We start from the raw sequence: 15,712 nt of genomic DNA, 5'->3' as shown, positions 1-15,712 counted from the left end.
TGAACATACCTAAGAGCAAAGACCTGTTATATCCTAACAGATGCAGAAGCATAAGTAGAACTGGCAGAGGATCCAATTACCAAAGCAAAAGAGATTCTCTATACACATTGTGGACATGGTTCAATGATAAAGCAGGGTCACTCACTGAGAATTTGGCAAAGATGCACAGAAATCTTAAAAGAAGCACGCAGGAAGTCATTTAGGGTAGGAGTGGTGATGGACTTGAACAATAATAACTAACCAAAAACATGCCAAAGCTTGCATGCACACATCTACAAAGGGAAAATAAACATCCCTCTTTTTCAGTAAGTGCTTTTCAAAACAGCACAAATTCATATCCTAGAACTACTAGGAATATCTTCTGCACTCACCTGAGAAACTTCATACAGCAGTTTGTAGTGTTCCTCCCTCTTCTGAAAACTGCACAGATTGCAACCCATTCTAATAGGAAATAATAGGAAAGGAATGCTCCTAATTTCCCAAAGACTGAAAAGCAAATGCACTGACAGGGAAGCACCCTCCAGACTTGACTACTGTTTTTCATCAGTCACTCCAGTGCAGCAACACAGACACGCCACTGTTAGCTGGAAGCACAAGCCAAGGTAGCGTGTGTAAAAGCAGCATGCTCTTCTTCCTCTTCCCTAAGTATCTTACACTCACGAATACACACAGACATACACAGAGTTTCATCTCAGTTCGCAGTAACACTCCCCCTGTCTCCGCATCAGTGCACATGACTACACAGATTCCAACTCATGAATATTAATAAAGCCTCATTGATTATTTATGACAGAACATGTTAGCAGGGGAGGGGTGTCATAGCTGCTGTTGATAACAGATGAATATTCACTAATTAAGAAGCAAATGTAGTGTGGTTAAACAAAATATACGTGTCACTAACACCTTGGTTTATTAAAGATAGAGGGCATGGAGGTACTTTATAAAATGTTCCTTCAATTTAAGGATAATATATGAATAGTAATTTCTAGGAAATAACTTGGGTCGGCACAGGTCACCACTTTGAGCAGTTACAATTTATAACACTTGCTTTTAATAGTTTTTAATTTTTTTAAGTTAGTGTAAAACTGGGTTATTTTTCTTAAACGTTGAAGCAAACAAGCAGGGAAAGTAAACAAATCCAGATGGCTGTACTAGGCTGTTGATTTGCATAGCACCACAAAATTCATTGAAATTCTAAAATTAGAAGGAGGGCAATTCTAACACTTTGCAATATGTGGCTGTTATTATTACTTTTGGTTAGATTTTTAACACACTTCCTACCCAAAGCTGTCAAAAGACACCATGTGTCTGAAATTTCAGTTAATAATTTGCATATATTCGGCTGGATCCAGCATCAAATTTTAACTAGCACTAGAGCTCTGGCACAAACAGAAACACAAGAAGAAGACATGATAGTCTCTGCTCTAAGGCAGAATTATATCCCCAGTGGCATTCCTACTTGCAAAGGATCTTGTGCAAAAGATTTCTGAGTGCTACAATACACAGGTAGGAAAATGGTAGGTGTTACACAAGACCTTTACCAGCAGAAATGCCCTAAATCCATTTATGCTTCCACTTGCATATTTCTAAATCTAAGCCATTAACAGGATATATGCAGTTATAAATACTACATGATATACTTGCTGAAACTTTATTGTTAGTACATTAACTTTAATTTAATTTATTTATTATTCAACTTCTATCCCGCCACTCCCAGGAAATGGCTTGTGACAGCTAACAATGTATGAGACCCCACATTAAAACTCGCCATAAAACCCCTTACAACTAAAAAACATAACCAATTCAAGACAATAGCGGCTAACCCTCCCTCCCCCAGCTCATACAGAGGAATGACACCTCATGGGGGTTAACGGGAGCTGCACTGATCTAATTTGCTCAAGTGGAGGAGCCTGGCAGAAGAGCTCTGTTTTGCAGGCCCTGCAGAACATGGATGCACTTCCATTGATTCCAGTAGAACAGTTCCCACCAAGTAATTACAATTTAAGATTCTAGAAAGTCAGTGCAGTGTCATGGTTAAGAACGGTGGCCTCTAATCTGGAGAACTGGGTTTGATTCCCCACTCCTCCACATGCAGTCAGCTGGGTGAACAGTTCTTAGAACAGTTCTTTACAGCTCTCTCAGTTCCACCTACCTCACAGGGTATCTGTTGTGGGGAGAGAGTGTAAGCTGCTTTGAGACTCCTTCAGGTAGTGAAAAGCAGGATATAAAAACAATTCTTCATCTGTATTACAGGTTTTAGCAGTTCTTCAAGTTGATGTGTCATTTGATTGCCACTTTAAGACCATTTAAGCAAGAGTTTCTTCTCATCCCAGCTTTATATGTAGCTTTGTGACTCCTTCCGGTAGTGAAAATTGGGATATAAAAACTAACTCTTCTTCGTAAAAGCATGGATAATACACAAGTAGAAATACTATTCCATCTTTGGCTTGCTCCTCTGCCTGCCTCAGTAAGACCCAGTAGGAAGGGAGAATCCCAAACATAGAGCTAGTAGTGGTATAGTGCAGTGGTCCCCAACCACCGGGCCACGGCCCGGTGCCGAGCTGCGAAGGCCCTGGCACTGGGCTGCAGTTCCCTCTCCCCGCCCCCCCCCACAGTAAGAAACGTCCCAGGCTGCAAGCAAGTGGCTGATTAGCTTTCAGCCTGGCAAGCTTCCTTTTGTGGGATGGGGCGGAAGAGGGAACAGGGCCATGCATGTACGTTTGTGGCCGTGCATGGCGCAACTCCACATGTTGATCAGGATTTTCAAAACATGGATTCACAAGCACACATCCATGCAATCATTCCCCCTACATGGTACAGTTCACATGGAGAAAGCATACACATATAGGTTCTGTTCAAACCAAGTCAATGTGCAAAGGTCAGATGCTCATAATCACTCATATATTAGGCCCCACCATCTGCACAGAATGAGAGTCAATTGTGATCACCTATGATGGAGTGAAGGTTTATATCCATAGCCAGATGAGAAGTATTCTCTCTCCTGCCTCTAAAAACTGACAATGCGATTACAGTTGTTTTTTTCTGGAAAATATATTTATATAGTGCCGGATGCATGGTGCCAGATGCACCTTTATGCATGGTGCCAGATTCCGCACGGTGGCGCCATGCCGTTGTGGCAGGGCACAATGCCCAGCCATTTCCCATGAATTCATGGGAGCAGGGCATGCTGGGTTGCCCCAGCGTAGCACGCGCACGCTTTACGCCGGGGCTAGGAGGCCTGGCTGAGGTAAGTGAAGCGGTATGGGCGGGGGAGGTGGGGAGGGGCTGGGAGAGCAGGGGGCAGGAGGTTGCCCCTGTCAGCTCTGTGCTGCCATGGAGTCCACAGGGGTGAGCGGTGTCCCTTAAGTGACACCGCAGGTCGAGGCTGGGTGGCCCGACAAGCCTGGAACTGTTGATTATGCAAAACGCTAGGCCGCCACAGCCCCAGCTTACTCGGGAAGCTCCAGAAGATCCCGCGTTTGCTTAACACGGGTCCTCCGGAGCCCAGGGCCGGGAGGCACCCACACTCGTGGTGGCAGTGTGCGTTCTCAGAGATTTTAACCGAAGCGCTGCTGCTGCCAGTGCGGGCCTTATGGCCCATGCATAATGGGCCTTAGAGGAGACATGCATAAAACCTGTTGCTGCATGTGAAGATCTTTGGATCAAGCTCTAAATTGGCAGACCAGAAATGAAAGAATGAATAACCTGGCCTTTTTCACTGAAAGTAACTTTACCCAAAGTACCAGTTTTAGAAAGCTAGTGGCTTGTTCTGCACAGTAGGACATATATTTTACCATAACTGGAGACAGGAATACAGCCTTAATGTGAATATGAATGGAAGCAATTATGTATAGGTTCTTTATTTTTAAATATTTAAAAGCTTTTGTTAGTGCTTGCCTTAAAGCCTAATTTTACTATTTGTCAATTAGATGTTAATAGTTCTATAGTTCTCATTGTGTGCATAAAAGCAAGAACACATTTAAAATTAAGCTTAGATATTAAAAGCAGTGGAAATTCTTCACATTTAAATACGTTCATTGTATCATGTTTTAGAGCATGCAGTTGATCAGTGTCCTACTTAAAATTAAAGCTCAAATCCATGGCAGATCCTCAGTTCTTTTCCAGAACTTCTTTGCTTTTAAAGGATACCATCAAACACATTCACTAATTAACGATAGCTAACTCTTGTTCTGCAACATCTTAAAACTTAATGAGATGCCTGGTGGAGTTTGATGGTAAAATAATTTACTGTATGGTCCGTGAAATCGGTCTAGTGAATCCAAACATTTTTTTATAAAATATTTCTAAATTGATAAAGCACTGCTGAGTTTTTTCTTCTTCTTGAAGTGCTTTGTAGAATTTCCTCCAAAAAAGTCAATGCCAGGAAATTACCCTAATGGGCACTAATTGTGAACAAATTGGCTTTGCATCTAGCAGAACATCAAATACCACCAATGCAACATGATAAATAGATCCACAGTTATCTATAGCTTATAATTTCTTCCCTTTGGGATATAATAATGTGATTTTCCAGACCCTGATTCTAACCTACGATGCTGGATCAAAGCCAAGTAGAGTAACCTACATGGAAATGGCATCAGTACTTTCAAAACAGTTCAGTAGAAACTATGCAAAAAAAAATCACACATCACAAATGAAATGGTAAAAAGTTTAACTTTAATCTCTCTTAAACAGAAACTTGGTGCAGAGGACCATACATTGGTGTAGAGTCAGTTTGGTGTAGTGGTTAGGAGTGTGGACTTCTAATCTGGCATGCCAGGTTTGATTCTGCACTCCCCCACATGCAGCCAGCTGGGTGACCTTGTGCTCGCCACAGCATTGATAAAACTGTTCTGACAGAGCAGTGATATCAGGGCTCTCTCAGCCTCACCCACCTCATAGAATGTCTGATGTGGGGAGAGGAAAGAGACTGTGAGCTGCTTTGAGCCTGCTTCGGGTAGAGAAAAGCGGCATATAAGAATCAACTTCTTCTTCTCCTTCTTCTTCTCCTTCTAAATCCATTAATCCTGAACCATTCAATGAAAACTGTCCATGTTACAAATATTAAAACAGAGCAAGTTTCCTCTTCAGGCATAGCCAAGAACATTGTTCTCTAGCACTGCAATCCTAATATGTTACACTCTTCCAAATCTGAAACAACTGCAGTACAGGAAACCTTATTTGAAGGGATATTGTTTAATCTAGAACATAGATTTAGAGCATTTTACCTTACCTGTCCTCCGGAGATAATTTAGGAAAGCATACATGGATTTTTGTTCCTTACATCATCTTAAAATAGGGTAAACTGGGAAAGAATGACTGGCCTGAATTCACCTGGCAAGTTTCATGGAAAGTGGCTGGCTGCCTTATAATTGCCTTATAGTAAAAGACAATCTGCATATGGACAGAGTGCCTCACTACACTGGGGAGACCCAGTACAAATCTCTACTCTTCGATGAATCTCACTGGCTGCTCCATTATACCTACCTAAAGAGAGGAGAACCACAAACTCCACACTGAACTCCTTGGGGAAAATGAGACAGGACAGGATAGGACAGGACATCTCAGAACTGAATAGACAAATACTGAGAAATATGAGAAGTGACAGTGAATTTCCATTTATTTTTGATGTAGGTGAAAAGGGGAGAAGATGACCTGTTCCTCGGAGAACAGGTGAAGTGCCAGATGATTGAAGGCAGGCAAATGTTATTCCCATCTTCAAGAAGGGGAAAAAGGAGGATCTGGGTAATTATCAATCCATCACCTTGACATCTGTAGCTGGCAAAATTTTGGAACAAATAAGCAAATATTTGTTCCTTGAGCAGCTGGAATTGAGAGCTGTGATTTCTAAGACTCAGCACCGGTTTCGCAAGAACATGTCAGACCAACCTTATCACTTTTTTTAGAGAAAGTGACTACCTTGCTGGATCAGGGGAATGCCGTGGACATAGTTTATCTGGATTTCAGTAAAGCTTTTGATAAGGTTCCACATGATAATCTAGTTGACAAGTTGGTAAAATGTGGTATGGATCCTAATTCTGTCAGGTGGATCAATAACTGGTTGACAAATCGTACCCAGAGGGTACTTGTTAATAGTTCAGCATCTTCTTGGAAAATAGTGACAAGTGGAGTACCCCAAGGATCTGTCCTGGGGCCTGTGTTGTGCAACATATTTATAAATGATTCGGATGAGGGATTAGAGAGGATACTTATTAAATTTGCAGACGATCCTAAACTGGGAGGGGTAACAAACACAACTGAAGACAGCAACAGAATACAGGATGATCTTGATAGGCTTGAGAGGTGGGCTAAACTGAATAAACTGAAGTTCAATAGGGACGAATGTAAAGTTCTGCATTTAGGTAGGGAAAACGATCTATACCAATATAAGATGGGGGAGATTTGTCTTGACAGTAGCGTGTGCGAAAAGGATCTAGGAGTCTTAGTAGACCATACATTGAACATGAGTCAGTGGTGTGACTCGGTGGCTAAAAAGGCAAATGGGATTTTGGGCTGTATCAAATGGAGTGCCATGTCCTGATCACGGGAAGTGATGATACCACTTTACTCTGCCATGTTTCGGCCTCACTTGGAGTACTGTGTTCAGTTTTGGGCACCCCAATTGAAGAGGGATGTTGACAAAGTGGAACGTGTCCAGAGGAGAGCAACAAAGATGGTGAGGGGTTTGGAGATCAAGACATATGAAGAAAGGTTGGGGAAGATTTGACCCACAGGTCAAAGGGTTTAGGCACATCTAGATATGGCAGTAGCCAAGGGATAGCATCTGGGTGACAGGTTGACATGGACAGAGAGGTTGTCGAGAGGCGTTTAACTGCACTGGAAGAGTTCAAATCCCCTGGGCCAGAATGCACTTGAGAGTGCTCAAAGAACATTCCAGAGAACTTGCAGAACCCTTGTCCATCATCTTCGGGACCTCTTTAAGGACTAGAGATGTCCCGGAGGTCGGGAAGAGAGCAAATGATCTTCAAAAAAGGGAGGAAGGATGACCCTGGAAACTACAGAGCAGTGAGTCTGACCTCTGTTGTGGGGAAGATAATGGAGCAGATATTAAAGGGAGTGATCTGCAAACATCTGGAAGACAGTTTGGTGATCCACACTTGATCTTAGCCAAAAGGCCAAGAAGCGATTTGGAGATCCAAGGAAGTCAGCATGGCCTTGTCTCCAACAGGTCCTGTCAGACCAACCTGGTTTCCTTTTTTGACCAAGTAACAGGTTTGCTGGATCGTGGAAATTCAGTTGATGTCATTTACTTGGATTTTAGTAAAGCTTTTGATAAGGTTCCCCATGATGTTCTGATGGATAAATTGAAGGACTGCTATCTGGATTTTCAGATAGTTCGGTGGATAGGGAATCGGTTAGAGAACTGCACTCAAAGAGTTGTTGTCAATGGTGTTTCATCAGACTGGAGAGAGGTGAGTAGCGGGGTACCTCAGGGCTCGGTGCTCGGCCCGGAACCTTTTAACATATTTATTAATGATCTAGATGAGGGGGTGGAGGGACTACTCATCAAGTTTGCAGATGACACCAAATTGGGAAAACTGGCAAATACTCCAGAAGATAGAGACAGAGTTCAACGACATCTGAACAAAATGGAAAAATGGGCAAATGAGAACAAGATGCAATTTAATAGAGATAAGTGAAAAGTTCTGCATCTGGGTCAGCATGAAAAGCATGCTACTGGATGGGGGATACACTTCTAGGTAACACTGTGTGTGAACAAAACCCTGGGGTACTTGTGGATTGTAAGCTAAACATGAGCAGACAGTGTGATGCAGCGGTAAAAAAGGCAAATGCCATTTTGGGCTGTATCAACAGGGACATCACATCAAAATCACAAGATGTCATAGTCCCATTGTATACGACACTGGTCAGACCACACCTGGAGTACTGTGTGCAGTTCTGGAGGCCTCACTTCAAGAAGGAGGTGTATAAAATTGAAACAGCACAGAGGAGCATGACAAGGATGATCTGGGGCCAAGGGACCAAGCCCTATGAAGATAGGTTGAGGGACTTGGGAATGTTCAGCCTGGAGAAAAGGAGGTTGAAAAGGGACATGATAGCCCTCTTTAAGTATTTGAAAGGTTGTCATTTGGAGGAGGGCAGGATGCTGTTTCCGTTGGCTGCAGAGGAAAGGACTCGTAGTAATGGGTTTAAACTATAAGTACAACGATATAGGCTAGATATCAGGGAAAAAAATTCAGTTAGGTAGTTCAGCAGTGGAATAGGCTGCCTAAGGAGGTGGTGAGCTCCCCTCACTGGCAGTCTTCAAGCAAAGGTTGGATACACACTTTTCTTGGATGCTTTAGGATGCTTTGGGCTGATCCTGCGTTGAGCAGGGGGTTGGACTAGATGGCCTGTATGGCCCCTTCCTACTCTATGATTCTGTGATTCTGTGAGCTTGGTCTGTTTAGCCTAGAGAAGAGACGACTGAGAGGAGATCTAGTAACCATCTTCAAGTATTTAAAAGGGTGCCATATGGAGGATGGATCAGTGTTGTACTCTCTTGCCCCAGAGGGACAGACCAGAATGAATGGGATGAAATTAATTCAAAAGAAATTCCATCTGAACATCCAGAAAAAGTTCCTGACAATTAGAGTGGTTTCTCAGTGGAACAGGCTTCTTCGGGAGGTGGTGGGTTCTCCATCTTTGGAAATTTTTAAACAGAGGCTCGATAGCCATCTGACGGAAAGGCTAATTCTGTAAAGGCAAAGGGGTGGCAGGTTACAGTAGGTGAGCGATTGGGATGTGAGTGTCCTGCATAGTGCAGGGGGTTGGACTAGATGGCCCATGATATCCCTTCCATCTCTATGATTCTATGATTCTATCTCTTTCAAATCATGTTTGTGAAATAGGATTTTTCATTTGCAGAAGATATCCTGAATCTTTCTTTTAAAAGCTTGTTCCTTTATGAACATGATATTTCCAACTTGTTTCTACCAACTGACCCAGCAAGGACATCAGCATAACTAGCCTGTAGTTCCCTAAATCCCATCTGCATCTGTTAAAAAGGCAAAAATATAAACCTGGCATTACATTTTCCACTTCCCAGTCTTCCAAAATGGAAGCTGTTTTTAGTGACAAATGGCATACTATTGTTAGATTAACAAAATACTCACCAACCAGGCACTGCACATCCAAGGCCCCTTTTTCAGGTTCCAGGTGGCTACTTCAGTCAGCTGGAGGCCATCCCCATGAATATCCTACCACCTGAGCCACACAGGAGAAGAGTCCTGCTCCCAGAGTCAAGCTGCATGCCCTACTTGCCTGGAGAGGCAACCATTGGAATGCTGTGCCTCACTACCCCTGCCAACACACATGGCTGATACCACTGAGTCTGCACCCCCTCAGATGAAGTTACTGATATTTTATTTACCCACTCAGCTGTCTGTTGGGGGGTTAAGATGGTGGTCACCTAGCCAATCTGTGTAAGCTCCTATGCTTCATTGTTTAAATGCCTAAGCTTCACCACTGATAAGTTGTTCCCCAGATCAGCTGATAGTTGGAACACTGAGAAGGTGACTGGTTGATCTCCATGGTTGACTGACAAGCAAAGTGGAGTCACGTGGCAACTTTAAACAGTCTTTAAACTTTAAACAACTGTAGACTTTAAACAGTCAGCCAGGGCAGACCCTGGTAAGGATTCCCAACCCATGGGGCCCTCCCTCACTGCCCATCCAGCGATATCAGGGTTCTCTCAGCCTCACCCACCCCACAGGGTGTCTGTTGTGGGGAGAGGAATGGGAAGGCGACTGTAAGCCGCTTTGAGCCTCCTTCGGGTAGGGAAAAGCGGCATATAAGAACCAACTCTTCTTCTTCTTCTTCATCCATCTCAAGGATGAAGCAATAAGCTGCTGAAAGGGCAGACCCCAGATGTCTCTTGATGCAGGTAGCCTTGTCCATGTGGCTCACAACCACGTGGACTCCTGAGTCACCAGCTATCCTTAGCCTTTTTTCATGAGGCCATAATTGCAGTCCTGGATAAGTCTGAGGGTTGCAGTTTATTGCTAGATCAACATTTTCACAATTAGGTTTCAGAGTAGCCCCCTGCCCCTCATAACCTATTCTTTAACTTAGACCTTAAATAATTTCTACTGAAGATAGAAGAAGAAGAAGTAGTAGTAGTAGTAGTAGTAGTAGTAGTAGTAGTAGTAGTAGTAGTAGTAGTAGTAGAAGTAGTAGTAGTAGAAGAAGAAGAGTTGGTTCTTATATGCCACTTTTCTCTACCCGAAGGAGGCTCAAAGTGGTTTACAGTCGCCTTCCCATTCCTCTCCCCACAACAGACACCCTGTGGGGTGGGTGAGGCTGAGAGAGCACTGGTATCACTGCTCAGTCAGAACAGTTTTATCAGTGCTGTTGTGAGCCAAAGGTCACCCAGCTGGTTGCATGTGGGGGAGCGTAGAATCGAACCTGGCCTGCCAGATTTGAAGTCCACACTCCTAACCATTGCTCCAAACTGGCTCTCAAAATAGTGATTTGAGATTGGTAATAGTAGAAATGCTACTATTACTATTACTATTACTATTACTATTACTATTACTATTACTATTACTATTACTATTACTATTACTATTACTATTACTATTACTATTACTATTACTATTACTATTACTATTACTATTACTATTACTATTATTGGCCGCCACTCTCATGTCTGACTTCTGGTGGGTTACAGCTTGTCTGAAATAAAACCCCATTAAAACTATACCAGACTTATCAATGTATAAAATGGACTCCAAATAATTAAAAAACAGAGTGGACTATACCCTTCTAACACCTCAAGGAAAAAAAACCCATTTAGGAACTAGAGGAGGGAACACATATCACTAAGCGAGTACATGCTCTTAACACTGGGGGGGGGAGTCCGTCAGCTCTTTCTTGCCACACTGGCCTCAACCATAGACGTGGTGCAAGAGCTCTGTTTTGCAGGCCCTGCAGAGCACCGAAAGCTCCCGCAGGGCCTGCAGCTCCTCTGGGAGTTCACTCCATCAGGTCGGGACCAGGGCCAAAAAGTCCTGGCCTTGGTCGAGGCCAGACGTGCCTTCCTGGGGCTGGGAATCACCAGTAAATTATCATGTACAGAGTGTAAGGCCCTGCAGGGGGCATAGAGCGAAAGGTGGTCCCTCAGGTATATGGGACCCAGACTGCGAAGGGCCCTAAAGGTCAAAACCAAAACCTTTAACTGGATCCAGGTGGCAACTGACAGGCATTGCAGCTGCCTCAGTACAGGCTAGTTGAGGGTACCACAAGATGTCTCCGTAAGAAACCTAGCAGCTGCATTCTGAACCAATTGCAATTTCTGGATCAAGGTCAAGGGAAATCCTATATACAGCGAGCTACAGAAATCTATTCTACTGGTCATTGACCTGGAGCAAGACATCCTGGAATGTGAAATCAAATGGGCCTTAGGAATTCTGAGCAACAATAAAGCTAGTTGTTCCAGCATTCCAGTTGAACTATTCAAAATCTTAAAAGACGATGCACTAAAAATGCTACACTCAATATGCCAGCAAATTTGGAAAACTCAACAGTAGCCATAGGATTGGAAAAGGTCAGTTTACATTCCAATCCCAAAGAAGGGCAATGCCAAAGGATGTTCAAACTACCACACCATTGCACTCATTTCTCATTCTAGCAAAGTTATGCTCAAAATCCTACAAGCTAGGCTTCAGCAATATGTGGACAAAGAACTTCCAGAAATACAGGAAGGATTTTGAAGTGGCAGAGGAACTAGAGACCAATGCTGGCTGTCAAGGTTACTCTTGCCGATGGTAACTAATACAGATTTTTACCTAATACTTTTGCCAACCACCATCTGCGGATATTAACCCTGAGTTACCATAGTACTGGAATGAAAAGATAGAGAATGAATACTTATTTGTTTGAAGAGAAAGAGTTCAAGAGTGTGAAACAGAACTATTTCATTTTTTCTAAGTAAACCAACCACAATCTGGGATGAGAGTATTAATCCATCAAAACAACAGGATTAAAAGGAAAAAAGTCAAGAGCTGAATAGCATTCAGGCTCAACTCTGACAATTAGAGGAAGCTTATCAGCCAAAACAATCCAAACAAATATGGAAACAAATCTTAGCTTTCAGAGTAAAAAGAGAAATCATTGAAATTGAAGAGATGAAAAGGAGATTGGACTTTTTAAAACAATTTTTTTTGAACATGCAGACAAACCAGGGAACTGGCTTGCTTAAGATACAAAAATGCTCACAGAAGAGCTCAATCTCTAAAATAAATCATAATGCTAAAGACTACTTCTCTGTAAAGGATATTCAAGAGAAGCTAGTATCATTGTTTCAAACTTAGTTTATACCACTCTGAAGAGTCAGAGGCGAGCTTAGAAGAACTAAAATTTCTAGATAATATAATTATAAAGAAATTCTCAGATCACCATCAGAAAATATTAAATAAAAAAACACCTACTCAAGAAATTAATGATGGAATAGGAGCATTGAAATCCTCCAAAGTAGCGATCCCCAACCTGTGGGCCACGGACAACATGTGGTCCATCGACTAATTGGAGGTGGGGGGAGAAGGGGGGGAGAAGGACGCCTTCTCCCCCCCCCTGGCCCTTTACTTCATCCCCCCCGGTCCTTTACAACACACTTCCCATCACTCCCCGATGGGACTATCTCGTTGCAGAGAAACAAGCTCAGGGTTCCCATTGATTTGTCATTGTCATGAGTTAAACTTTCCATGAAAATAAAATGTTCCTTATGTTCATTGTTGTGGCATGTCTGTATCTTATTTTGAAGGAATGTTTAAACATTACCATAGCGATCAGAGAGCGTTAGTGCAGTGGTTGAGAGTAGAGGAGTAAACTAACCCCCCCCCCACCGGGCCTCAGTAAAATTGTCAAGCGTTGAGTGGTCCCCAGTGATAAAAAGGTTGGGGACCACTGCTCCAAAGCACGTGGACCTGATGGCTTGCTAGCTGAATACTATAAATCACTGATCCATGTGGTTACTCCCATTTTACTTTGATAGACAAAATAATTGACTCCTCAGACAAAATTATTCTGGAATTGTGGGAACAAGCTTCAATAACTCTCATACTAAAAGTAGGAACTGTTTTGGCTTGCCACTATCTTACAGACCAATTTTGTTATTGAATGTTGATTGTTTATTTATTTTATTTTTATTTTTTAGTTAGCTATTTTTATTCCACCGCTTTCTTTTCTTGTTTTTCCCTATCTGTAATCCAATAAAAGCTGGTGCAAACCAGCATTTTTTAAAAATGAAAAGGTTTACATTATACCATGCCAATCAATTTACTCTTAATTTCTTCCCTTCTCAAGAAACATGAAATTGCACATTTATCATCGAGCTAGAAATATACCATGGAAGCGTGTTTTCACATACCGTATTTGCCGGCGTATAAGTCGATTGGGCATATAAGACGACCCCCCAACATTTCCGCTCATAATATAGAGTTTGTTATATACTCGACATATAAGACTACCCCCTCTTCCTCACACCTTCCACACACCAAATAAAACATAAAAGAGCATCAGAAGGGGGGGAGAGAGAGAGAGAAAGAGAGAGAGCCATTAAAAAAGAAAAGAAAGCATGCTCGGATTAGTGATTACCGTACCTCCCTTCCCCCAGAAAAGGCGAGAGGAGGGGGGTAACACTCTCTCTCTCTCTCTCTCTCTCTCTCTCTCTCTCTCTCTCTTGCAAGTTGAGGCTGCTTTTGTGGACGGCGGCACCTCTGTGCATTGAACTGAAACAGCGTTGTCTGCTTATTTACGTAACTGCAAACAAATAGGGAGCGAGCAAGCGAGCGGAGGGCACAGCAAGGATTAGCGTTCCCTGCGCGCCAAGTTTTGCTCTCTTCCTGAATGGGGGCGGCTTCAGAAACCATGAAAGGAAAGGGGAGCAGAGGCTGGCACCTCCTCCGCCCAGCATCCTCCTCCTTCTTCACTCCTTCGCAACTCGCTCGCCCGGCCCTTCGGGAGCTTTCTCTTTCTCTCTCTCTCCCCCTCCTGCTTCAGAGTCTTATGTGTGAGAGAGGGCCCGTTGCTGCCGCGGTGAGGTGGGGCGTGCACGCAGGCACAAGTTTGCTGGGCCCAGTGAGTTCCGAGCCGGGAGGAGTTCACAAGACAGCAGCAGAGTTGGTGAGCCCAGTGGGGGTGGGGGGAGCCGCCTCTGCCTCCTCCGCCGCCACCTCCTCTGCCTGGTGTCCCTTAATTCTGGTCACCAAGGCCACTATGGGCAGCTATGTCTATCCCAACTGAAGTGCACCCAGCGTATAAGACAACCCCCCCACTTGGAGGCATTTTTTTTAGGGGGGAAAAGTCATCTTATACGCTGGCAAATACAGTATATGTAGATCAGGGCACATAGACCTAACTTACAGGTTAGGCTCAAAATCATAGATATTATATATAATGAAAACCCTCACCCTGATACAGGTTGATAAACCAAAATTCCATAACTTTTATCTAATTCTGACATAGATTGTGCCTTCATTCTGATCTGATATTCTATATGTCCAGGGTACTGAACTTCTAGGGTAACATTAGAATTTTACTTCATAGACATTGACTGTCTGTTCTGGACCTCTGCCCAATTAATTCTAGAACAGCAAATATACTTCTTCCAGCCTCTTACAAAAAGGCTGGAATTACTGAATACACCTTGATCATCTCACTTGACCTCTACTTATTTGTCACCTCTGTTGTTCAAAATATGTTGAACTGCTTTGTATTCCCCGCATTATTTTGTGCTGAAAGACACAGGTCTGAAAAATCTCAAATATAGATCTGCTATATGAATTGAAGAAGTGATCAAGTTGTAATACATACCCTGGTTGTGATCTTCTGTGGTTTTACCCTGGATGTTATTTTCTGTCATTTAAAGCTTGTGATAGGCACTTTTGAAATGACAAGGGATCTTAGTGTGTGTATCCCTACCCGCATATATGCTATCTTACAGAGATTTCTTCTTATACAGGAAAGAATGAAAACAGGAAATAAAACAAATGGATTTTGATGACACCTCAAAAGACTTATTTTCTTAAGGCTAAAAAAACTACAATGGATTTCTCTGTCATTAAAGTTCAAAATTGTTTCTAAGCTGTGAGTAGCGATGTAATGAAAGGTAATTTACTTGCCAAGATGTAGAAGCACTAACAACACAGCCAGTTCTTTGATAAGCTTCAGCAGACACCTATATTTCAACACCAATGCAGTCTAAATCTCACATGCAAGGGTAAAGATAAATAAAAACATTCTGTTCTTTCATGCCCTGTTATGACTTTTTGTCATTTGAAAACTAATCTGACACACTATATGGGGCTGCAAGACACAATTTGGTTTCTAGCTAATAACTGAATGGGATGATGGATGCATGGGTGGCACAGTACAATGCAGCAAAAAGGAATTGTGCAAACAGTTTAAGTGTCTGTCAGTGAGCTAGTTTGATATAAATTTACAATTTGAAGAAAAATCAGCTCTATTTCTTGATGGCCGTTAAAAAAGAATTATGAGTACCATTCATTTTGTTGTAGACAAATATCCTGCAATGACCAAAGACTTCCTTTCCCTCTACAAATCCTTGCAGCAATAAAGGCTTACTTCAGCCACTATATAGTTTTTCAAAAACTTCATCATTGCCAGTGCACCTGATTTTCAGAAGATCATTAGGTGTAAATCCCAATGTACTCCAATCAACCTTGCTTTA

At 42.6% G+C, this 15,712-nt stretch overlaps 1 protein-coding gene across 3 annotated transcripts in view; it reads right to left on the bottom strand.

Annotated features, from left to right (window-relative positions):
- The window catches only part of PDZRN4 (PDZ domain containing ring finger 4), a 347,368-nt gene that overhangs the window by 159,683 nt on the left and 171,973 nt on the right, over positions 1–15,712 (bottom strand). Inside the window, exon 1 of one of the 3 annotated variants that reach the window (XM_077338569.1) lies at positions 372–683. The exons of the other annotated variants lie outside the window; for them this stretch is intronic. Coding sequence (XP_077194684.1) covers positions 372–440 — 69 coding nt within the window. The 5' untranslated portion in view covers positions 441–683. Of the gene's footprint in view, positions 1–371; positions 684–15,712 lie in introns of those variants that run through there. 3 annotated transcript variants of the gene reach the window in all.

Source organism: Paroedura picta, chromosome 5, assembly GCF_049243985.1.
Source record: "Paroedura picta isolate Pp20150507F chromosome 5, Ppicta_v3.0, whole genome shotgun sequence".
Classification (NCBI taxonomy): Eukaryota; Metazoa; Chordata; class Lepidosauria; order Squamata; family Gekkonidae; genus Paroedura; species Paroedura picta.
This window is presented reverse-complemented; position numbering and strand designations above follow the sequence as displayed.